Source organism: Haemaphysalis longicornis, unplaced genomic scaffold (genome assembly GCF_048455015.1).
Source record: "Haemaphysalis longicornis isolate Haplotype H1 unplaced genomic scaffold, Haemaphysalis longicornis Haplotype H1 scaffold_78, whole genome shotgun sequence".
In the NCBI taxonomy this organism is placed as follows: Eukaryota; Metazoa; Arthropoda; class Arachnida; order Ixodida; family Ixodidae; genus Haemaphysalis; species Haemaphysalis longicornis.
The window spans coordinates 1,164,711-1,189,559 of record NW_027526441.1 but is presented as its reverse complement, the minus strand read 5'-3'; the positions used below and the strand labels follow the sequence as shown (position 1 = coordinate 1,189,559).

At 44.7% G+C, this 24,849-nt stretch overlaps 1 protein-coding gene across 1 annotated transcript; it reads left to right on the top strand.

Moving 5' to 3' along the window:
- The first annotated feature begins 5,706 nt into the window (after positions 1 to 5,706).
- LOC144148137 (scoloptoxin SSD14-like) lies at positions 5,707 to 23,136 on the top strand. The gene is made up of 12 exons (XM_077679729.1): positions 5,707 to 5,931; positions 7,992 to 8,300; positions 10,607 to 10,729; positions 12,232 to 12,329; positions 13,000 to 13,189; positions 14,604 to 14,767; positions 17,363 to 17,567; positions 18,457 to 18,532; positions 19,135 to 19,328; positions 20,241 to 20,478; positions 21,472 to 21,585; positions 22,916 to 23,136. The coding sequence occupies exons 1-12, from the start codon at positions 5,903 to 5,905 to the stop codon at positions 23,060 to 23,062; spliced, it is 1,887 nt and encodes a 628-aa protein (XP_077535855.1). The 5' UTR covers positions 5,707 to 5,902; the 3' UTR covers positions 23,063 to 23,136.
- The last annotated feature ends 1,713 nt before the right edge of the window (positions 23,137 to 24,849 follow it).

The window sequence follows — 24,849 nt, the reverse complement described above, 5'->3', positions numbered from 1 at the left end:
TTTTTCCTCAACGCGTTTCATTTCTCATTACATTACTTCAGTAAATACATGTTTTTAGTGACGCAGACCTGACATTGCACGCATCTGCCAGCACATTTTCCCAAACGCACAATCCCTAACGCTATAATGCAAAATTTCAATGGTAACACATCTATCATGATATGAAATGCACCAGCGTTCATATGGAGCACGACCGGCTTTATAGATAGCCACCTGTCCATCGCATCCGGCGACAATGGGATCCAGCGTGCCAAAACATTGCCGTGTAGGGATGGCGCCCTCCGCCAGGTGCGGCTAAGTTTAATCCCAAAACTCGCCAGCTTTGCTTCGTTCGTTGTAGGCCCTGCGACCTCTGGCATAACGAGCAGTGGTCGGACCGTTAAATGCCGATTGTACGGATCAATACCTATAATACCGGCCAGCAACGAGAATTCCCGGTTAAGTCTAGAACCATTTCTAAGTTATCAAACATCAACGTAAACAAGTAAACCATACTGCTACCATATGCGCCTGCTCGAATGATATTCTTTATGTTCGAGCATTTTCGCTCTGTTAAAGATGCGGAAACTTTGTCAACTTCGCTTTACTTCGAAGAGCGTTATTTTTTACGTGAAGCACGTCTATGCCCGTGCAAAAGTTCACAAGGAATTTTGTATAAACACCCTAACACGGCCGTTCTGTGCGTGGAAGCGCAGTAATTCTTTCGGAAAAACAATGTTTTTTCAGCGGAAGAAGCACTAACCGACGACTAACCTTGTCGCCGACTGCGGTGTTTTCAAAAGCCATTACTGAAGCGCTACGCTTGTAGTAGCTCCATCGGTGTGGCTTACAAACAAGCCCGTGGCAAAGTCGGGTATTGCAGCCGTCCCCGGTCAATGCTGGCGGTGGGAACTTTAGTCATCGTTAGGAGATTCTTTTTATCCACTGCCCCCCTACCGAAGCGATCGGAACACGGTGAAAACAAATCGGCTTTACCGGGCGCTGCCGGGATTGCTCAGATGTACGCAATAAAACATAATCGCCTGCGATATGTTCACTGTAACTAAGATGCAAAAATATTTTATCATCTTTCGTGACATTTTTTTCGCGAAAGTGTTTATTTTGGCTAGGTTTATTGCCGATCCGCCTGCCTAAATCGAATATAACCTACAACCTCGGCATCAGACTCACTGCAGCTACCGTTTCGAGAATCACTACTCATGCTGCTGCAATACTACCTTTACATAAGGTGAACGCCAACCAAGACCCAATTTTCTGGCGCACGCTCGTTTATTTTTTGTTAAACTTGTACTATGTGTACTAAGCGATTCGGAATTGTCCGCGCGCCAAGTGTATAATTCTACCTGCTTTCCTCTTTTCTTTTGATGCACTATATGAAACGGTGCGCGCAAAGTGCTTCTTCCTGTTCAAAAGGGAGCAAAAGGATGTACTGAAGGGCTTTTAAGTGCGAATGCACTTCTTAAGCGAGCCTGAATCGTCCGCCGCCGTAGTCCGCATAGCAACAGCTGCGGGTGCGCGCGCTCCTCGTCTTCCCTAGCAACGGGGGGAGATGGGCGCGCGCTGCCTGGCCAGGAGTGGGGGATTGGCCAGGAATCGGGCGTGAGAAGGGCTAATGCACCCGCTTAAAGGAGTACTGACACGAAATTTCAAAGCTGAGATCCGCTCTAGCAATCAAGTACAACGACAACACAAATAGGTGTCTGTGAATAAATGCCTCTTTCTTTCTTTGTAGTTGTGTGTGTGTGTGTGATCTCTCTTTCGCGAACATTACCGAACCGCGCAAATTCAACTCGTGCATTCGCACTTTCACATTCTTCCCCTCGGGGAAATGCGGGGAATTTTTTTGGTACATAATATCTTTAAAAAAAAGCGCGGAAGACGGAACAAAGGTAGGTACAGACGAGACAAGCGCTTGTGTCGTCTGTACCTTTTTTCAATGTTATGATGTACGAAATCGTACTCTTGTTACACATAATTCTGATCCGAGTTTGCAATTCAGCTTGTGTCAGAATCACAGCAATACCTCCTGCATTTTACAATAGCCTTAGCTGCACACGGAGTTTATATAAACTTTGTCCTGTCTTCCGCGCGGTTATTAAATGATATAATCTTCCATTTCATTATTTCTGTTTCATGCTGTAGAAACATCACGCTGAATATTTTTTTGGGGGTTGTATTCGTTAGAATGTAAGCGTGCTCATCGAACGTGTGGAACGCCATGGAACGTGGTAGCAAAGGGTTAGCAGCTGTGGACAGTTTTTTGCTGATTATATCATGGTGGGTGCGTGTTCGGTTGACGCCGGAAGCGTGCGCGATTTCATCAGACTAACCAAGTAGAAATTTCGCATTAAAAAACTTATTTGAGCCCACCTTCGAGCCCACAGAAAGTGTGTACCTCTCCCAGTGTGAGTATGCAAGGACTGACCACAGCGGACCGATAGAAAGACTAAATAACGACGATGGCAGGCCGAGGAAACGCGTATACAACAAAGGAATGGGGATTAAATGCAGCGCCAGCCGGTGCAGTGGCGTCGGAAAGAACTAAAAAGAAAAGCAAGGCGTAATAAATTCGGCACGCGGAATCAGCGTGCATTGGCAGGTGGCTATCTATAAAGCCGGTAGTGATCTGAAGTGACAGTTGTATCCATAATTTAAGACAAAATAAGCTAACAAATATTGTAATATCGTAATTGTCAAACGTTTTGCGAATAACAGAAATTTCCGATCTCGGAGCTATCCTAAAATAGGCACACAATACATTTTATTCGGGCTACGCTTTTGCGCATGCCTGTCTGGAAAGTAGCTTTTACAACATTACCGGGAGGAGTGCAGGCATTTTCCACTGCCTAGAAATAACAGTAAGAAAGCTTTATGAACGTGAGCTTCTACTGCAACGGGATGGCTGTTATTCTACTGCCAGCATAACGTTCACTGGATTACAGGTTTATATGGAGCTGTACAGCGTAACTCTCCTTCGCGATAAGGGCATAATGACCTCAAGGAGAAAGCAAGAAACCGGAAGTTTGCGCCGTATAACGAAGGGGCCGTAAGAACGAAGGACGTTATCTTGACTTTGGAGGTGTTTGCGGCCTGAGACCACAAGATCACACTATGAACAGCACATCGCAAAACACAAATTCACGAAGGTCAATGTGCGGGAAACGTACTGGGTGTTATGTGTCACTAAGACGCACCTTCCTCGTAATTTTCTACCGATCAGACAGCCCCACCGGAATCAAATATACAATACAATTCTAACCCATAGCAGGCTTAACCCGATCGTTTATATTTTGCGAAAGAACAGCAATTAATGCATGGGACACGTTTCTTCAATTCAATTACATAATAAATTAGCAGTATGGCCACAACAATTCAAGCAGGCTATCTCTGATAGCTCCAAAAAAGCAATACCTGGGAATTTATTACGTACCTACTAAGCCTACAAGGAAATGCCTCAGTAAAATAAATAAGGCTAAACTATGCACCCTCCGCGGTGCCTCAGTGGCTACGGCGTTGCGCTACTGGGCACAAGGTCGCCGGTTCGATTCCCGGCCGTGGCAGCCGCTTTTCTGATGGAGGCGAAAAGCAAAAACGCCCGTGTGTACGAGATTTTCGCGCACGTTAAACATCCCCAGGTGGTCAAAACTAATCCGGAGCCCTCCACTAAGGCGCGCCTCATCGCCTGCGTTGCGTCGGCGCGTTAAACCCTACAAGCAATCAAGGCTAAACTATGCGAGCTGCTCCATGCGGAATAAAGGCTTCATATTTCCGAATTAACGCTTTTTAATCAGACGGGGCAAATTGACTCAGGGTATTCGCGCATAGAAGGGATGAAAAACAGACTTTCCAAGTGCGGCCACAATCCTGCCCGCAGTCGGCAGCCAGAAAGGCTTAGCTATAAAGAAATGTGTGCTGAAACCCAAAAAGTCAGAAAACAAGGGCGGCTTGAACTGTATTTATAGTACATGCTGAAGTGGCGCTGGCGCTTTAAACTGTGTGCACTAAGCATGCACTCAGGTCGGAAAGGGATAGTTTCCACACTAGCCCCACAACGAAACATCTGGAACGTTTCTGCTAGCCGGAGCGAACGGTACTACAACACCGCCAAGAAAAAGAAATGACCCAGTTGTTTTCGAAATGGTAGAAAATGAACTTTCCAAAACAAAAACAAAGCTCAACTACTGCATCAAAAGGTTGCGGTTGTTTCCCTACTCCGGCACCTAAAGTGTACATCACCAACACAGAATATGGTATTTCTGCGTCTTTTTTGTCAATTGTAAAGGCGATAGTCTGTCTAGAGCTCCGCAAATGCATATATTTTATTATGTCTGTCGATCTGTCCATTGGTCTGCTGTCTGTCCCTCTATTCGGCGGCCTAGCCAAAAGGTAAAACAATTTTTTTACGAGAGGTATATACACGCAAGACAGTTCCAAACTACAAAAACCGCTGGCTTTGGTCATAGATGTTCAATTTATGGAGCGCCGCGAAAATCTCAGGCCTATTTAAAGTTTCAGGTCTATTCACTTCACATCACAGAGCTAGAGGCCACGGCCTGACAGATGATCTCCCCTCACCGAGAATGAAAGGCAGCACAGTGCAAAAAGCCATATACACAATAACAGTAAATTACACCATGCGCAGATCACCCAAAGAAAAAACACACTCGAAACATTAAATTCGGGAAAGGGGGCGGGAAAGAATACCTTCAACAACGTGGTCTCCTATAGGCTGTAGATTATTAAAATAAAATTAAAATAGAATCATACAATATAGTCATAGAAAATAGAATAAACAAATAGAATTACGAACAAGCAAGCAGTTGTTTAAAGTTATACTTTTCAGACACATCATAAACGTAATAAACAGTGGCACATTTACAGACAGAATGCAGCCTTAACAGGCAGATTATCAGTATTCCATACAAAAAAGTGGCACCATTTTATTTTATGTAAGAATACACAACCAGTTCATTCTGACGATTGCTAAAAGAAGAACAACGCATTAAAAATTGAGGCAAGTTTGCGGCGCACTCCGACCAGATGGCGTGCGAGAACTTGGAGAAAATCGAATTGAACAGAGAAAATTCGTGTCGTAGAAAATTTGCGACGAGGGAGAGGGTAGGGTAAAATCCCCACCACCTAAAACGGTTTTCTCTTGTCATCTCCTTCTTGTGGTGTTGGGAAGAGCCAGACGGGTAGGGAGGGCGAACGAGGAGAGAGTGCCGCGTCGCTGCAGAGGCGGCACAAGACTGTCATGTTTTATGGACTTTGCAGTGGAGCGACGAGATACGTAACCAATTTTTAAAACTTTTATTGCATGCTTTCCTATCGCCTATGAAGTGCTGTAGTGTAGGCTACAGGTAGCTTTCGACAGCCTGAAGACTTTTAACATGCTCCAAATTCTCGGCACACGCGCATTTTCGTCTTTACGCTTACTGGGAGAGAACAGCCGTGGCCGGCGTCACCCTCGCGTACTCATATTAAGCAAGATAGCCCCTCAAGTTATAAATAACAAAGAATGTCAGTTGGAATCCGGATTCGGAATAAGAAGCTACTTGGTGTATTTCCGCCCAAGAGGTAGCTGTTATGGCACAGTTGCGACCACCCTCCACATATATGAGTGAGCTAGGCAGTAAACACTCCCACCAATGCCAGACACCGGTGTGCCGCTGGTGGGTCACTATCTCTGCAAAGCACGTCTGTAGCGCGGACAGTTTATCTCTATTGCGGTAATGGCAACATTTGTTTGTGCATAGCCCGCTGCCACAGCATCACTCTATTTAGAACAACGACGCAACGGTTTCTTGGGTCATACAGCAAGCAAGGAGTCCAAGGCACCGCTTGTTTTTTAAAAGTGCTCCTGGGTTCTGAAAAAAGGAAATCATTATACCGCAAAGCAAGGATGGTTTCAACGGAGAACAAGTTTCCTACGTAAGTATGGCGAAGGTTATTTTTGTTTACACTATTAATGAAAGTTGTTGATTTCGTACCTTTGCGCTTGTTCGATTTCTCGCAATACCCTCTTCCCATTACATAGTCAGGGAATCAACCTTTCTTCGATTGATGTACTCTAGAGGATCACTTCAGTAGTAATTTTGAAATCGTCCTTTCAGCAGGCGTTCCATAAACTACAACAGTATCTTTCTTTGGCTACGCATACATTGGTCGTATTTTGCGTCCACTTTGCTTAGTAGCGGTACAAGAAAAAGATTATTACGTAGGTTTTGGTAATACGGCGCAGTTTTTGATTCGCATGTTCGTTTCGGGTACGGTCCAGCCGCGTCAGCGAAGCTGTCTTAGCAGTGATCCGTAGGTACTGCTGATTATGTGTGTTACATACGCTCGTCTATTTGTTCGTGTTTCAACAATATTTCAAAATGCAGGTTATGCTACCGTTGCACTATAAATGAAGCAGCGGTACTGAACCTCTGAATATTTTAACCTGTTTTCTGAATATTATGCCACTGACTGACCAGACAATATTTGGCGATGGCCTGTCGGACTAAAACAATGGCGTTGCAACTGCGTCGAGGTGCGTGACTCTCGAGGACGGAAATAACGCCCAATATACCGTATCTAACGTTGTTGCAACCAAGACATTCAAATGTTCTCGGCCTGTTTTGTTTCTCTTTTGTGGGTGCCACTGGTCGGAATAAGCATTTGGCACACTAGGAACCTACGGAGGAAACTGAAAAAGTGGATATTACGGGGCAAGGAACGCAAAAACCGGAGCGCTGTCATCTATATTGTGTTTTCTTCCGCGTGCTGCAAAAGTCCTACATGGCCACATTTATTATTGCGTAGTTGGTTTTTAGAGTGTTTTAGCCATACAAATTTTTATTCTAATACAAGCGCGGGATAATACGCACCAAAACAAAAACTTTCTCGTTGGCATGCAGCTGCGATATAACCTGCGCGATTTATCTTCATGTCAAGGGAGGATCATTATGCAACCTTTTATACGCTACCCAAAATTGAAGAAATGGTTCAGTAATTTACATTGGTATACGGTGAAGCTAAAGTGAAGCTTTAGTGTCCTCATTGATGTCGTTGTATGGCAATACGCTCTGCAGAAAAGCCAATTTTTTATGAAGATGATGATGAAAGATTGTGGGTGAAGTGACGCAAAAAATTACGCCCATCTTCCCGCGAGGGAACCCTGATGTGATGCGACGCATCAGGGGGGTGCGTTTGGACTGACCCTGGTATTGGATTGCGTCAGTCCACTCGCTGAAGGGACTGTCGCTTCCATCACGTCTTCATCGGAAGATCTTGCACGGAGGTCTCGTCAAGCAAAGTCAAGTGAAGTGCGAGAGCGAGCCCTGGACTGATCCGGCACCGTGCGCTCCACCGCTTATATCCCCGCTTTTGAAAGGAGAGGAGCCGGGGGGAGAATCGCGCGCATGCGCACACATGCGCGCACCCAGAGCAGCGAAGCGCACACGCGCAGCTGTTGTTATGATAATGAGACGGAGTGTGACACATGCGCGCACACAGAGCAGCGAAGCCCACACGCGCAACTGTTGTTATGACAATGAGACGGAGCGAGAGTGTTGCGCACAGCTGTCGGAGAGAAGAACGGAGGAGAGTTGTGCATGTGCAGTGAGCATGCGGACAACACCGCGCCGACAACGGAGGGACATACCCGAGAGCAAGAGATGCGTCGCATTTAAAAACGCTTCGCGTTGCCGGAATCGAACATCGGTTCCTCGCGTTATTTAACCCGCGTCTTTGCGATGGCTTCATTTCGACATGGTCGAAGCGAACGTTAAGTAGCATGCACCGATTCGTGTCGTACACTCCAAACCCAACCATTAGGCCTAGGGAGTGTGCACTCGAGAGTTCCTGTGGATATTCTAGAAAAGGCGTGCGTACCTCCAGAGTAGCACATACTCGCAGTGTGAATTGGCCAAACAAAGAATCCATTGCTGGAAAGCTAGGAGTTCAACCATCGCCCTCGTTAGACAGACTGGTTCATGACTTTTTCACAGGTACCTTGGCCTAGCTGCAATTCTAGCCGTTGGACTTCAGGTGGCGTCCGCAAATGTTGAGAGCGCAACAAGAGAGACAGGCATCACAAGTTTTCAGGCGGATGAACCGGAAGCCAGCTCAAGCTCTGCAACCGTCGACTCCCCGGACTCAGCCACAAGCTCAGTTGGTACTACCGATGACGACAGTTTGGCCGACATCGGGTGCAACACGACGCCAGCAAGCGACACTGTACAGTCGACCTCGGAACTTGGCAACTTCAGCCATTGGGCCGTGTCCACGGACGCTGCCCCATGCGCCAACGTGTCAAGGTGAGGCGAAACGCAGTTGGAGCAGTTGTGTGGATAACCGTTTATTTTAACGCACGAACACGAATAAAGTAAATAAGCATGCATTATGTATACGCCAAAAAACGAAGGGAGCAAAATGGGGAGTAAAGTAGTTGCCCAAGTACCTCGTCACCCACCTCGCTCCATGAACGAGGGCTACCGTAGCTCTGTACGACTAACTGCGGAGTAAAAGATAAAAGGACAACATCTTAAAGAAAGCCCAAAAGCACAACTCTAACAGCACGTATTGTTCCACTCACGAGGCGAATTGTGCGTTTTAGAACTCCACAAAATCCTCCTGCGTAAGCGGGAATACGGGTTCGCTTCGCGGCTGCGGCGGCTGCTTTTCCGATGGAGGCGAAAAGCGAAAACGCCCGTGTGTTCGAAATTTAGGCGCACGGTAAACATCCCAAGGAGATCAAAATTAATCTGGAGCCCTGCACTACTGCGCGCCTCATCGCCTGCGTTGCGTTGGCGCGCTAAACGTTAAAATCAATCAATTAAGTAAGCGGGAGAACTCAAAACATTGTGGCGGCAATGCCTCCTTTGTTTGCGAGAGCAGTGTCGACGAAAGTATAGGTCTGGTCTTCTGCGAAGCCCAAAGTTTGTAGAGAAAGGATAGTGGGTCGAAAAAGCAGTCGAATACCTGCATATACATTAGCAAACCCGGATCGCAGTAGCACCGGCTGTATGCGAGACCAAAGGAGCTGCTACTCAAAATCGCGGCTAGGGACACCAAAGAATGGCCTGATGAGGAGAACAGATACAAGCCAAAATGAAATTGTCTTTGAAATAAATATGCCATCATCAATCATTCGCGCAAAAAGTTTGAGCTAGCGGAATCAATCCCAGGCTGGCATTCTTAGCAAATGGAAACTGCTCAAGATATTTTTCCCACGCCAGTGGTCTCCGAAAGAAAAACCTAATTTTCAGAAAGTTGAACTATGTGTGTACGTTTAGAAGCCGAAAGCCTAGTGATTATACATCGTGTACGAGTCTCCTCGGTTTCGTTTCGTCGTCTTTTGGGGCGAATCGCTTTGGAAGGAAGACTGGCTGCAGTTCCCGGGGCCGCTTGCCCACGGACACAGCTCTCCTCCGTGCGCACCTGTTCTGCTCACGTGCCGTCGCGTTCACCTGACCAGTTGCATGCACCAGGCTCATTCTTGATCAGTAAAATCATTCAGTAAATTCATTCATTCATTCTTGTTCAGTAAATTCATTATTGTTCCCCTTCCGGTGAAGGCTCAATTCGATGAGATGTAACGCGCATGGATCCTGCTCTGGAGACGTGGGTTCACATTCCGCACGAAACCAAATGTGCTTGTATTTATTTATTTTGCTTTTAGAGCAGCGGCAATTTTGGCACCACTTGTGTTGACGACCACGGTTACTTTTCGCATTTGGTGAGATAACTATTCATTTCACCTTAATAAAAATCTGAATACGGCGCACAACTTCATCGATGCCCTAAAGGCCACAGTGCCGTAGACCGTAGTAAGACTACTGTTTTTTTATTTAATTCATGGTGTAGTTATCCCATATGGGCTACAAACTCACTCGCTGAACTAACTGTACACATTGGAAGTGAAGGTTATCAATTCGTAGGAATTCCAAAGGAATGCCGGTCTACATTTCAAAGGCTGTGAAACGATTTCAAATATTTAGTTGCCCTTTAACGATAAGGTGCTTTGTGTTTTAAGGCAAAGGACTTCAGTACCTCATCAAAGACCAAAAAAGCCCTAGTCGTAGTAGTTGTCGTTGGTGTCAACGCGAAAGGTACGATAATGGCTACCGCTTTAAAGCGAAAGCATATTGGGTTCTCGTGTAATTTGAACGCGGGTCACCAAAGCAGCAGAGAAGTGTTTTTATCACAGTGCTCTTAACTTGTATTCAAGCCACTTCAGCTGAAATTTCAAACATTTCAGTTGGTAACAACATGTGTTGGGAAAACGGACAGCATAAAGACCGAATATCTCGGCCACAGAATGAACTGTATGAAAAGCAATGGCGAAGAGCTAACTTGTTGGATAGAAGAGCTCAGAAAATGTTGAGAAGAAGAATATCAGTGCTTGGTATGTTTATGCAAGAGCTCTTAGTCCTGCAGTGAATAGCAAACGGCAGTCGGCGGTGATTATCATTATGATACTGACGATGATTCTGATGACAGTGCTGAAGCTATTGAGGTTTGTGGCGGGGATGTCCTATGTGTGGAGAGAATGAAATTACGATCATTAGCCGTCTTTATAGCCAGCTGTCATTTTGAGTCTCATTTTTTCTTTGACTTTCAGAAATATCTTTGAGAAGGGCGGAAACCTCGCCGACGCCGCTGTGGCCACCTTGCTGTGCATGGGGGTGACCATTCCGCACTCAATGGGCATCGGGGGAGGATTTGTTGCCACCGTCTACCTCAGGTACTCATAATGGACGTTGGCCATTATGCACCAACTTTTTAAAGAAGAGCAATGGCGTTACTCGAAAAAAACCTAGTGCATAGTGTTTTTAGTACAGAGGAGTAGCGGCCAGTAATGTTTTCATTAATGAGATTTTGTTATTAATTGAGAGTTATTATCTACCTCTCGAAATACTGCAATTATCTATAAAGTGTCAATGAGGCACTTGTACGTACCCCCGAGAGGCATCTATTCAAGGTATTTTCAGCGACGAACTAACTGCGTATTCATTTATTCTGGCTGATAAAGAAGCCCCGCGAAATATAAAAAATACCACGTGACGATGCTCCAGCCAGCATCATAAAGCAGCGTCTTCAATTAATCTTACTCGATGCAATTGCTTTTTTGTCACACGCCCCAAGAGATAGCGCATCAGTTTGATAATGGCATGCAAGCAGCAGCAAATTTCGCGGGACATGTGTGGCAGGTAAGGCACAAACTTGGTCGCCGTTTCTCCTTTCTTTCTTTCCTCCATTTCATTCTCACTTACTCACAGGCAGCCTGTTCGAGGGCACTACTTTATGGTGGGGGTGGGGCGTCGTCACGTGGTACTTTTCCAATTTCGCGGGGTTTTTTTGTGAACAAGAATAAGTGAGTACACAATCAGTTCGTTGCTGAAAATACCGCAGTCAGGTGCCTCTCGTGGGTACCTACAAGTGCCTCATTGACACTTTCTAGATTAGGCAGTACCTCTCGAGTTAGATAATGATTTACAATTAATTATTTACATCTCACTAATGAAAAGAAAAAAAACTACTGGCCGCTACTCCTCTGTACTAGAAGCATTATGGATTAGGTTTTCTTCAAGTAACGCCATTGCTCTTTATTAAAAACTTGGTGCATGATAGCTGGGACACCCTGTATAACCATGAAAGGGCTGAGTGCTAAGCAAATGACAGAAATGAAGGGGTTGTACAGATACATAGACAAAAGGTAGCGTCAATCAAAACCAAAATATTAGATAATATTTTACGCGCAAAAGTGCAAAAAGTGCAACGACGATGCGAATTCAGCGTTTCAGAATGGTAATGAACCCTATCAGCTAATGCTGAGTGTTTATAAAAAAGTGTATGCCGTCACAACATCTGAAACAATCGTTTTTAACGCTAAAAATTGGTTGGATGATGTACGTCTCGTGATTAGATACAAAAACTACGTGGTGTTCAGTGCATTCGTAACTAAAGAAGCTATAAAACAAATTCCGTCCTTCATCAACAAAACATGAAATATTGAAAAGTGTAATCTCATTCTGCAACGACGACGTCCCTTCGAAAAAATAGAGAAGTAGGGATACCGCAAAAACGACGAGCCATAGAAAAGTTAGCGGGAGTTATAACCTTCCGGTAACAGTGCTTAGTATCTGTGCTTTTCCAAAACATGTTTCAAAGCGATCATTTCCCAGCCAGCCCAAATCTGAAACAAAATCCTAATATGCGTACTCACATCTTCTCATTACCTTTCAGGTGCACGAGACAGGCTCTGACGCTCATAGCCAGGGAATCAGCTCCGGCAGCAGCGTCGAGGGACATGTTCGTGGACAACAAGACTTTGGCAACCAGAGGCAAGAAAGCCCGCCATACCTTGCTACTGTTTCATTAGACTATAATTATCTGCACCATTTACATTTTTACTGTGCAAAACTGTTTCTAGTTCTAACTCTTTTCTTGTAGCTCCACAAGCATAGTATTGTTGAGTTAAGTGTCTCCATGGTGTTGTAAATTCGGAAATAACAAATAAAAGCAGTACTAGCATATATTGACCTCTTCTTCTCTCAGCCAACTTACGTTTATTACCTCCATTGAACCATATGAGCATCTCATGTAGTATTATCATAAGTTGGGAACCTGCATCCAGGCAAACAATGCCTTTTAGAGGTGTGAGTGCGGGGTCTAACTTCTAAGGGTTCTTTTCCCCAACCGAGAAATTATTGGTTTTATTGTTGGTACCGACAAACGAAATGCTACGAAATACTTGTATATAGTATTAGTAGCAGTAAAACTAAAGTGGTAGTAGTAGTAGTAGTAGTAGTAGTAGTAGTAGTAGTAGAAGTAGTAGCATTATTAGTAGCAGTAGTAGGACGAAACAATATGTTAAGGCCGCGGAGAACTAATGTTTGAAACTCCGGTGCTAATGATTCTTGGAGGCTCAGTAAGACCTCCTTGTACGAATCCCGGGTACGGCACTGATATGTTCACGTTTTTGCCTTATCTGTGCGCATACTACATCGGCAGGTGGTCTGTCCGTGGCCGTACCAGGAGAGCTTCGCGGCTACCAGGCGCTGCTGAGGGAACTGCATGGGGCGCTCTCTTGGCGAGAGCATTTCGACGACGCCATCCGGTTGGCCAGGCATGGCTTCCCCGTGGGGCCGCACCTGGCGGCTGCGCTGCAGAAGAGCAAGGACGACCTCTCAGAAAGCCTCAAGTAAGAGTTGCCTGCCACAAGACATGGCCCACAGCCGCTGTGATGTCCGCTTGGTTGGCTGCTTACCATGAGGTTAAGCGCTTCTCCATTCATTACGGCCGCGATGACAGTATTTGGGTAAAGCCGGAATATCAAAATCCCCGTAAATGATGCTGGTTTTTCGTATTCTTTAATAAGCCTCAGCCATTTAAGGAAATGCCGAGTGCTTCACTGCGACGTCGTAATAGCCTAGGCATTGCTTGGGCGAAAAAACCTGCTGAGATTTTGTGTACTCATGGCCTGTGGCCGCAGTCAAACGGGAGGAAGGTTTGATGCAGATCGTTAGCTATATAACTTCGACTTGTGCTTCCGGATGCCTACGCATAAAGTGGCTATATTAGAGACAAAGGCCCCGTCCCATTGACGCGGCACGCATGTGCCATTGGCTACGTCATGTTTTATTATGCGTGTTTCTCGACTGAAACGCCATGAAAAGGAGCCTACGGTGTAAGGTATGTACAGGCCTGTGTACATAGAAAACACCCTCTACGAACATAGAAAACATAGAAAACGCATAGAAAACACCCTCAGACCCAGCTATGCGTGATATGCAGCGGCCGCTGTGGGAAACAAAGTGGAAAGGGGGAGGCTGTTCTAACAACTGTTCCCATTCCTGCCGTGCGTCTTATCCGCTGTCGGACGATACCATATCATCAATGAAATGACGTAAGCTGCTGCTTTGTAGAAATCCTAGCGTGGTGGGAGTGCCAACACTTCGTGGAAGAGCACCCTCCTTTCCCCCTTTGTTTTTCCCAGCGCCATCCGCTTATCGCTCCGAGCCTGTTTCGAGGCTGTTTGCCACGCGTTCCTGTGTTCCCTTTCATATTGCTCGTAATAGTACATGCGCAGAGCCGCGTAAAAAGCTTTCAGAGCAAAGGCAGCCGTGGCAGTTGTTAGGGCGCCCATCTCCTTGCCCAGAGCTTAGTCCTCCCACCTCTTCTGTTACTCTCCTATAGTGGCACAGCACTCACTGCTTCCTCGGCGCTGCGCAGGAAGCACTGTGGCGTTGACATGGACAGTCAGATGTGTTTAGTTGTTGCTTTTCGTTCGCGCAATTATAACGGATAAAAAGTTATAAGGAGCTTTCGGCGTTTTTTTTTTTGTAAACATAGCCCAACATTATTTATTCTCAAACTAGATGAGACAGGACTCGTAGTTTTCTTAGTTTGCTGACAGCAAACACCTAAATGTATCATACATTCCAATGGATTGTATTTTATCCTATTCGAAAAGAATGCAAACCACAAAAGCTATAAAAAACCAGTCAATTGATGCGTTGAATTGGAATATACTCAAAAGTTCGGAATGACATTGCACTTGAAAAGCCCTGACTTGAGACTGGGGATCTGTCCAAAAATATATTTCAATTTTTCAGAAAGGTGTTCTGGAACGATGAAACCAATGATACACTATCTGAAGGGGAATTGCTGGTGCAGCCGGATCTTGCTAACACACTTGAGGCCATAGCCGACAAAGGCCCCGATTATTTCTACAAGGGAGACTTCGCAGAAGCGACGGTGAAAGAAATTCAGCAGAACGGTAAGGCACATTTAGTACAAGAAATGTACAAACAAGCTTTATCTAGCTTAGCCGTTATGGGTACGTGGCCGGATAAAAAGTTCGCATACGCATATCGAGCAACAGCCATTACAGCGTTTGAGAGAGCCGTACGAATATGTGATAGTGACAGTCTATACGAACGCTCTGCATAATATACTTTTTCTTAAGGGAATACGGAACTATTTATGTTGGGCATACTCACATCCCCACATCTGCATTGGCGGCACAGATGTTATGTCTGTGCAAGTTCTCATTCGCTATATCTAAGTGCTCGAGCAATACTGGCGTATGCACTTTGCAATATTGAAAATATAAATGGATCTAAAGTATGATCCCGGTACAAACCCTTTAACGAAGGATGTCGTAGTTCATGATTGTCATACTCCCACATATAAAATTTTGAGCTTGTTTGAGCGTGTTCAAAAAATGCCCATTAATTTTAAAAACCTCCAAAGTTGCCTCGCCCAGAAACATTATACTTTCTGTTTGGTAATATTCAAATAAAATGCACACTGACACGTTGGTGCCACCGCTGTGACGTTGAATGCAATAGCACATTTTTTGTGGATGCGATACCAAATGTCGATATTTAAAAAGAAATCCTGGTTCAGTGAATGTGATGTTACTCAAGCTGCATAACGTACTTGGCGATAAAACCGGTATCGTGAGAAAATATTGCACAAGCTCATTGCGCACTAGGGATTCTATACGTGCGAAATACTTCGGTCCTATTTCGAAGTTTAAGATCTTCAGCGAGCATTAGAAATACCTAGGGCAGAATACTTTTATTGGGGGAAGTAGGAATGTGCATACAGAAATAAAGAAAATTTGTAATGTATTTAATGCAACCAATTGAAACTTTGTTCACCATTGGTGTTACAAATTTTAGGGACACATACAGAAAGCTACAATAATAAGTATTGACGTGGCCTGTGTCGCTTGATACACGCATGTCTAAGAGTGAGCAATGCACCAGAATATTTTACAGATAGATTTTCGCAAAGCACTGTAGCAGTAATTAAGCGATTTTACAGTAACAGTTTTGTGATAAACAAGCTAAGCAACACAACGGCCACAGCACCATAGTTAAGAAGTTCAAGAACAGAACAAGTGTGATGGTTTATAAAAAACCGTAGGCGCTCACACATAACCGAAAGAACTATCAAACATCGCCATTCATTTCCTTGTTTCTACGTGTAGTGTTCCTAGATTGTCGACGTGTAGCAATCTTAGATTCCCGCATAAATTCAGAAAAAACAAGCGCGAAATGATGTTCTAAATGTTCCCTACCAAGCACGTACCATATAAAAGATAAGATCGCATGAGTCGGTCACACTTTCTTGAAATGGACACAATATTATTATTCAGTGTTGCTTATGTTTTGTTTCTAACCTTCGCGACACCCAAAGCAAACTGATGACGCCAATTGATGTATACTAACTAAAACGATTCATTCATTCATTCGGCAGGCATTCTCAGATAATGAATGGCAGCCTACTCTTGTCACCGAGGAAGAAAGTGCATGACAGCTGCATCTTACCGGTACTCACCTACGGGGCAGAAACTTGGAGGCTCACTAAGAGGGTTCAACTTAAATTGAGAACGACTCAGCGGGCAATGGAGCGGAAAATGATAGGTGTAACATTAAGGGACAAGAAGAGAGCGGAGTGGGTCAGGAAACAAATGCGTTTTAAGGGCATAATAGTAGGAATAACACGAAATTGGTGTGGGCAGGGCATGTAATTCTGATTGACTGAAGTGGTTTGGTTTGAAAAGGAAAAGAAATGAACTGGGGATAATTTTGAGCCCATCTGGGGGCTCACCGGCATACAACCTAGTCCGGGGGGTAGGGAATATAGAAGGGGGTGAATAGGATAGGGTAGAGAAAAGGAGATAGGTATAGATAGAAAAAGGTAAGGCGCCGCGAAGGAAAGAAGCGTTGCCACAGTCACTGGGGGCCACCGAACATAGAACACATCACAAACACAGGTCCTGGCGTCATGCTGCGTCCGGGAGAAGTTCTCGACAGGAGCGGTGAAGCGTAGAGCCGAGGGTGTGCTGCGATGAGTCGTGCACGGTGGTCCGAAGTGAGGGGAGCTTGCTGGATGAAAATCCAGGCAGACGAGCGGTTACTGGCGAGCGGGAGCAGGCGCTCGACGGCTCCACGCAGCAGAGCGCGCGCCGCCCGAAACAATCACCCATAGCTCGCGACGCGTGGCCGGCACAATCGCGATACCGCCCCGGCCGCGCAGAAGCGAACGAAAAACACGTCCGCACCCCACGACAACCGAGGCCAAACTCCGGCATGTAATGCGAAGGAAAGATAACCGTTGGTCGTTAAGGGTAACAGAGTGGATCCCTGGAGAAGTCAAGCGTGGCAGCGGGCGGCACAAAGTTAGATGGGCAGGTGAGATCAAGAAGTTTGCGGGGATAAATTGGTAGCACTTAGAACAGGACCGGGATAATTAGAGATACATGGGAGAGGCATCTGCCCTGTAGTGGGCATAGACAGGATGACGATAATGATGAGCTAAAACCCAACAAAGCGTAAGCGAGCCCTCTGTGTGACTGCAGGTGGAGTGCTAGCAATGAGCGACCTGAAGCGCTACACCGTCTCGTGGGAAACGCCAGTGCGAACAAGTTTCCAAGATGGCCGGACGCTGTACTCAGTGCCAGCGCCAGCCAGTGGCGCCGTGCTAGCCTACATCCTCGGTATCATGGACGGATTCCGGGCATCACCCGCTGACCTGCTCCCAGACGATGGACTAACCTTGCATAGGTATGGGTGAAGGGTTTGATATAACTAATTGGCTGAGCCAAATAATTTTTGAGGAGACTTGAAAGATGGTTTGCTAACAACCAATCAATGATAATAAAAAAAACTTGTTTTTGTTTGTTTCGCATTTTTGTTAGATAGAAGCCGTAGTCATGGCTTTATTTTGGAGCTGGAATGGAACGTTAACCAAGAGAGGAGACGTATTCCTAAGTCAGCCTGCTCCTTCTAGAACCACTGTTTTATTGTTTTCAGTAATCAGAAAGTTAACTCATAAATAATGGGAGGGACTTTCAACCTAAATTATTGATTAACTTTGTAAAATCAATATGTGTACAAACGATGGGCGTTCGACTTTAAGCGGTGCATTTTCGGACATCCTTAATGCGGAACACATTTGAAGTAATTGCTTCTGCAGAGGGTTGATAAACCGCTGAGAAAAAACGTCAGTCATCTGCAAACCCAATGATTATTTTGCAGGATCATCTAGAGTCCCTGGCATTTTGAAGTGTTTGTTGAACCAGAAGTGTGAAAAGAAGGTAATGGCGCAATAAATCAATTCTATACATTAAAGCCAGGAGGAAGACCACTCTGGTTTAACATTGTTTGCAATAAATATTTTACAGTAAATAAAGCAGAACAATGATGACGTGATACAATTACAGTTTAACTAAAGGTATGGATTGATATAGGCAAATTTCAGGCAAATATTTAACGATTTTAGTAGTTTTGATTGGCTTACTCTTGATGCGTTTGAGAAAGGTGTAATTATCGGCCGTAGTATAAGTTGGTTTTGGGGCTAAATGTTCCCCAGTCCTGTTGCAAGCTGTCAAGTTTAACTTAGGATGCGCATAGTTCATGTGATCGCTAGGGCTGCTTTGTAAATGTCTTCCAGGTTTGTGGAAGCATGCAAATTCGCCTTTGCACAACGGGCTCTACTTGGAGACGGCAAATTCGTCAAAGTTGAAGAGGTGGGTGAATGTTGTAGTCAACGTGAGCCACAAAAACTGTTACGGAGAAAAAATATGTGCTTTTAAAAATATATAACGCCGAAGAGGTGCCTTTTGCTTAGGTTTCAGTTTGGAGGGCTGCCTATTCATTACACATATACCTTCTATACGTTTAGTTTGCGCATGCCGCAGTTACAAATGTCATTCACGCCCAGAATTCGAATCCTAATACTGAGGCCTTGAAGGCGATAAGGCATATACTAAGTTGGTCGTCGAAATATATTATATTGGTAAAATATGCAATTTACGTGTTTTATTAGTGTAACCTGGACTGACTGAGAGATTCATGCAGCTATGGGAAGGTGTAACATAACGGAAAGAATACACACACTTTGTGCAATAAACAAGCATAGTGTTTTTGATATGTCCACAAACATGTTTTACACTTGAGCTGTCTTGGCTGCTAGCAAACTTCAGATACGGTTGTTGTAAACAAAGCCTTCTATTCAAACAATAAGCTATGGGCTGGATATGTTTTGCAAATTGTTTTAAGAATGCGCTATTCGTGTTTCATCGGTCGAGCTCTTAAGATTTGTTACCTACGTTCTCCAATTGTTCCGCAGCTACAACACCTCCTGACATCTCCAGATTTTGCGGAAGCTGCCAGAAACTTAATCAATAATTCATGCACACATGACGACCCGACCTATTATGGATTTGTAAACGAATCTCAAGTTGACGACACAGGCACGGCTCACGCGTCGTTCTGGGGTCACAATGGCGACGTCATCTCTATCACATCCACTGTGAATGGCCAGTAAGTACATACAACAAGAAGCAGCCTGTTGTTCTATCCCGTGTGTGTTGAACTAAATTTATCAATACGGTAATTTTATTACCGTGTCATATGGAGCTTGTAGGGTTAACGCTGTACAAACTTCCCTCCAACATTGGTAACTTTTACTATGTTCACTCAGGCGCACACCTCACCCACTGACACGATTACGCTTTCCTTCACATTGCCTTACCACCGTACTTGTTAACAGCAACTAGATAACGCATGGCGCAGATGCCCTTATAAAACATTGTATGCCGCATCATTGTAATTTTAAATTTATTAGTACTGCTTCGCATTTACAACTGGCGTCCAAATAAAGGAGAATACAAGGAGGTGAAACAATTGTCACCTGCGTGTTTTTGTTAGGGTCACTTCTTCCGTTCGATCACTGCCGTGAACTTCAGACGATTTATATGTTTGGGTTCTTGCCATGATCGCTCCATGGATTTTCACAAAAACTGTTGACTGCCATTTCCCGCGAAGATGCACCAGGCAGGACTATAGAACTAGACTCAAGTGCGAGTGTAAATATTCCAAGCAGAACTCTTCCAAGTCCAAGCTTTTACGAAGCTGCTTTTTGCGTGAAACCTGTGGTTTTTCAGCACCAAGCATGCATGTTTTACTGGCACAGTGTAGGAATAACATCATATAATGAAGGAAAACAGTGCGTCAAGCTTATCAATTACAAAAGCCGCGGCAATAACCTGCTTTGGGAACGCAAGTACTAAGACATGTTATGAAAGATTAGCTTGAGTCAGGCATCGTTTTGCCAAGTGTTCTAAACCAATACCCTCAATTGCATCAATGAGCTATTATTTATGTAAAACATAAAACGGGGCAATCCTACAAGAGTGACGAGAGTGTCAAAGGACCTTTGATCGCTCATTCCAGTTTCGGAAGCCATGTGCGCACAGCTTCCGGAGTGATACTCAACAATCAGATGGACGACTTCTCAACACCAGGCATGAGCAACTCGTACGACATTGCCCCTTCACGAGCCAACTACATTGAGCCTCGCAAGAGACCGGTCTCGTCCATGGTGCCCTCAGTCATCGTGGACAGCAATGGTGACGCTGAGCTCGCAATAGGGGGCGCGGGAGGCCCCAAGATCACGTCAGGCGTGGCGCAGGTGAGAAAGGCATTAACAGTGATGTTCTGTACTGTGGAGAAAAATTGGCATTTCTAGGTGCAGATATTACCTATATTTAGCACTTTTCCAAAGAAGTTTCTCAGCAAAGTCGTGGAAGTTTCCTTGCACGCTGTTTTTGTAGCGGATTGGTCTTCGACTTTGGTTGCGGTTCGGTTTCGTACTTTATTCCGCGCCGCCTATGCCTAGTTTATTTGAACATGCCGACGCAAACGGCACTCAAGAGTTTTATCTTGAAAAAAAAAATCCAATACCGAGGACTCCCAGTAGCCGCTGGCGGATTCCTACAGGGCAAAATGAGTAATATGCATTTCAGGTTTTGTACCAGGCCACAAGCTCAGTTTGCGTGCTGTCATTCAAGTTGAAGGTTCCTATACAAAAAGAGGTGGTGATATTATTGGGTAGCTCAGATGTTTTATTCATAACACCCTGGTAATGTGTTGTTATGAATGACCGGTTTGCTGACAATTTTCATTTTTAATGCACATTTCTTTTTTAAAATTTCCTGCATCTATCAAAAATGTTTCTCCCATTTGGGCCCCAACTACAGCAAGAAGTTCTCCGAAAAGAGGAAATTTTCTTTAAGGAGCCTCAGTAGTCCCTGAAAGCATACTGTGGTATACCTTCTGTTAGTGTTGCTGTTTCGTACCGCTCAACCCCATTCAAGCACTTTAAACTGTTTACCGAGAGTCGTGTTCACTCAAGTTCACGGGTAAGCCACTCCGTTTTCTCTTTCATGTTTTTCTATTTCATCGTGAATAAAAAGCTAGTCTAAAAGTATAACATTGTGTTGCGCTTGTTAGTATACCGAGTCTGGGCGACGACCTGAGATATATGTGGTATTACAATGGCGCAATTTTTTAAGATATAGTCGGTGTATTCAACAATATAAATAATGTCCTCATTATAACCCTACGCGATTTCGGTGTTTTGCTTTTGCCCAAGCTGTTTTACGTTTTTGCAATGATAACGTAGGTGGTGATGAAGACCCTGTGGCAAGGCGACAATATCAAGGAGGCCATTGATGCTCCAAGAGTTCATCACCAACTTTTTCCCAATGAGGTTTCAGTGGAGGCAGAGTTATCAGAGGTATGAAAAGTCAAGCTTTGAAAATTCATGGCAAACACTTTACGGTAGAAACTGAAATAGTGGAAAAATCAGTTGCTGAATTTTCCCCAGACTCGAGTTTGTTAGAAAATCACTTTTACACTTCTAAAGACTTCTCAGGGGTTTCAAGAATCCTGTAAAGAAACAAGACCGATAAATACGTGGGGGTTTGGAAATGAAATTATTACACTAAGGTAGATCAGTTAACCTCCGAGCTGAGCCAACGCAAAAAAAAAAAGATATGCATGTTTCAAAACGGCGCTTGTCACAGCTGCGGCAGCCTTGGTAAGGCGATGAGTTTTTCCGGATTTTCTTGGTTTAACAGAGAGAAGGAGAAAACATCCTACATGTGAAACTTATTCAGTGGGACTACATTTTCTGACGACAGTTTTATTGCACTGAGTCTCTCGCTGCCAGAAATATTCAACCCTGTTAACTGCACCTGCTTTGAGACCGATAACGCGTTTACAACTGATTCCCTCAAAACAAAGGTTCAGTTTTAAAATTAAAGTTTTCCGGCACTCAAACAGTTTCAGCCGGCGAAGCCGGGGCCGGCAAAATCACTACCTGCAAATGGACGTTATTCGAAAAAGGGTGAAACGGTGCACGAGCCTGTTCGGATGACACCTCGCTCCTGCATGAGTGAAGCCGTGGTAGTAGCTTAATCTAATTGCAGCCCTTTCTATGCATGTCCGCCACCTTCACATCTACATCTCCCTCGGTGCGCACAATCGATCACATGTACGGGGCTTTACTATTCCTTGAATGTCGTTATTATTCATCCACTTGAACCGTCAGGCCATGAAAGCGGTCGCCTGTGTGCAAGTAAATCGATAACTGATCAATCCTTAACGCAGTGACTAGTTTGTTTTCTTAACGCAGAAAATAAAAACGCGAGCATATGCAATAGTTCTGTGCCGAGGGCAGGAGCTCAAGTAGTGTGTATTATTATATAGCTTCCCATGCACCACCCAAAGTACTCCATCTCGTATCACTCTTGTAAAACTGATTTTAATGGCGACTAAATATTATGCACCTTGTAGCTCCTACACTCTCCACGTTTTAATATTATGTTGTACAAATAATTGTTCGATGATTGTACATTGCTTCTGCATCCATGACACAAAAATTGTTGTACCATTAATTGTTTCTCAATTCAGCTGAATTTAATAGCTCCCTAATTTTGTTTAATGGCGAATATATTCAGACGAACTAAGTTTTGCTGGATTGATGTTTCTGCATTTTATTATTGAACGGTTTAGCTCATTTACAATAACGCCTTCTTGTTCACGCATTTTTTCACCCTTTCCAGGAGTACATCGGCGAGTTGGAAGGAAGAGGTCACGTGGTCACATTTGCGGACGGAAAGCGGTCTATTATCAACGGAATCAGCCGGGAAGGCAATCGACTCTACGCGAACGCCGACTTTCGCAAAGGGGGAAGCGTGGATGGCGAATGATTTATCCCACATTAACGTCTGTAATACTATGCAGTTTCGCCTAATTTAAAACAACACATGCTTCTCATTAAAAATTTACAAAAAAATAAAGCAAACATACTTCTGTTATTGATCAGCGCGAATCACTGATTGTCTCTTACGCCAGTAGCCTGAAAGTGACAATGAAGGCAACATCTGGCTCTGCGTCCGTGGATAGGTTGCAATGAGAGAATAGCATGCGAAGTGTTCGCACTTAATTAGGTGCGAACACAATTACGTGCGAACACAATTAGGTGCGAACACAACTAGGTGCGAACACAACTAGGTGCGAACACAAAATTGGAAATTATTCATATGACGCCTGCGCAACCTTGAAGTTCTGTGGAAGTGCTTTTCAAGTAGAAAGAACCTGGGCCAGAAGATCGTTTTTAGTAGAGAACCGTGCTGGGCTCCTTCTACATTGAAATTTAGCTAGAAATGCCATACAAAATGCGCCGTATCCACCTACAGGTACAGTGGTGATCTCGCTAAGGGTGAACACAGGAGCGTGTGGCCGCCGGTACTATCAGAGCAGCCTACCGTGCCCAGCGCGAACCATCACGCATGCGCTGTACGTGCAGAGCGAGAATATGCTTTCAGCGCGCGCACAGCGTCATCGGAGCGTCTCCGCGTCGTCTGCTATGTTCATCGCGCGTGTAGCGGAGGAGCTATCAGCCACTGTATGAATGAGTGAAAACTAGAATCCCCATGAAAAATGTTTCCGTGGGAGCGGTAATTGGTTCTTCAGGTCCAATACAATGGTTTCGGCACAGCAGCGTAACTCGTCCACTTGTTTCATACAGATTCAAAAGATCACGCAGATTTTAACACCACTTTATTTTTGCAAGTGCGCACAAAAAGTCTTTTAAATGCACATAGAAGCACGCAATTCAAGGGTTCGAAGGTGGTCACTCAAAGGAGGAGCCGGCACTACGACCTTCATTCAATATACGGGAGAAAACTATCATCCTTTACTTTTTTATATTTGGGCGTTTTTATGCAAGGATCCAGGATTCGCGGTTCAAAGCAAGATACCATTAGCAGATGAGACGCAACATAGCAGACGACGAGCAGACGCTCCGATGACGAGATGCGAGCGCTGAAAGCAAAATATCGCTCGGCACGCACAGCGCATGCGTGATGGTTCGTGTTTGTCACGGTAGGCTGCTCTGATTGTACCGGCGGCCACGCGCTCCCGTGTTCACCCTTAGCGAGATCACCACTGTACCTAAGCCGTTAGCGCACTCGATGATTTTCTTCGTATGAGACCATCTTAAGCCAACAGTCTGTTTAGTTGTGGCGCTCATATCATACATACACTTCTGCAAGGTGAAAAGAAAGGCCAGCAGGTGTTTCCGTCCAGATTACTACTCAGTTCGGGAACATATCTCCCATTGCGCCTTCGCAATTCCGTCTGTACTATCCTACCCGTTTCAATTCTTTTTTTAATATTCTTGGTTCTCGCGACCACAGGAAGAAAGTCTTTTATTGAATTTCATCAGTCATTTTGGTGGCTTTATTGCTACGTTTCAAGCTGTTATGAATGACCAGTTGCGGCGGTTAACCGAAATAAAAGCCTTCGAATTGGAATGATAAAAGAACCAAAACGGAAATTATTTCATCCCTACACCTATTTTACCATGGCAGTGACGAGATGTCACGCGCCCCAAACCAGACAATAAAAGCTTTAAAAAGTCATAACGGCGCACTGGCGTTATGGGAAGAATAGGGAACGGCATCCTGGGATGAGAAACCGTCATTTCCTCGGG

What these genes read in the sequence shown, in the direction of transcription:
- LOC144148137 (XM_077679729.1), top strand. Translation starts at nt 5,903, where the DNA reads ATGGTTTCAACGGAGAACAAGTTTCCTAC. An exon ending in ACATCCACTGTGAATGGCCA is followed by an intron (nt 19,329 to 20,240) that starts GTAAGTACATAC and finishes CGCTCATTCCAG; the next exon opens with TTTCGGAAGCCATGTGCGCA. An exon ending in TCACGTCAGGCGTGGCGCAG is followed by an intron (nt 20,479 to 21,471) that starts GTGAGAAAGGCA and finishes ATGATAACGTAG; the next exon opens with GTGGTGATGAAGACCCTGTG.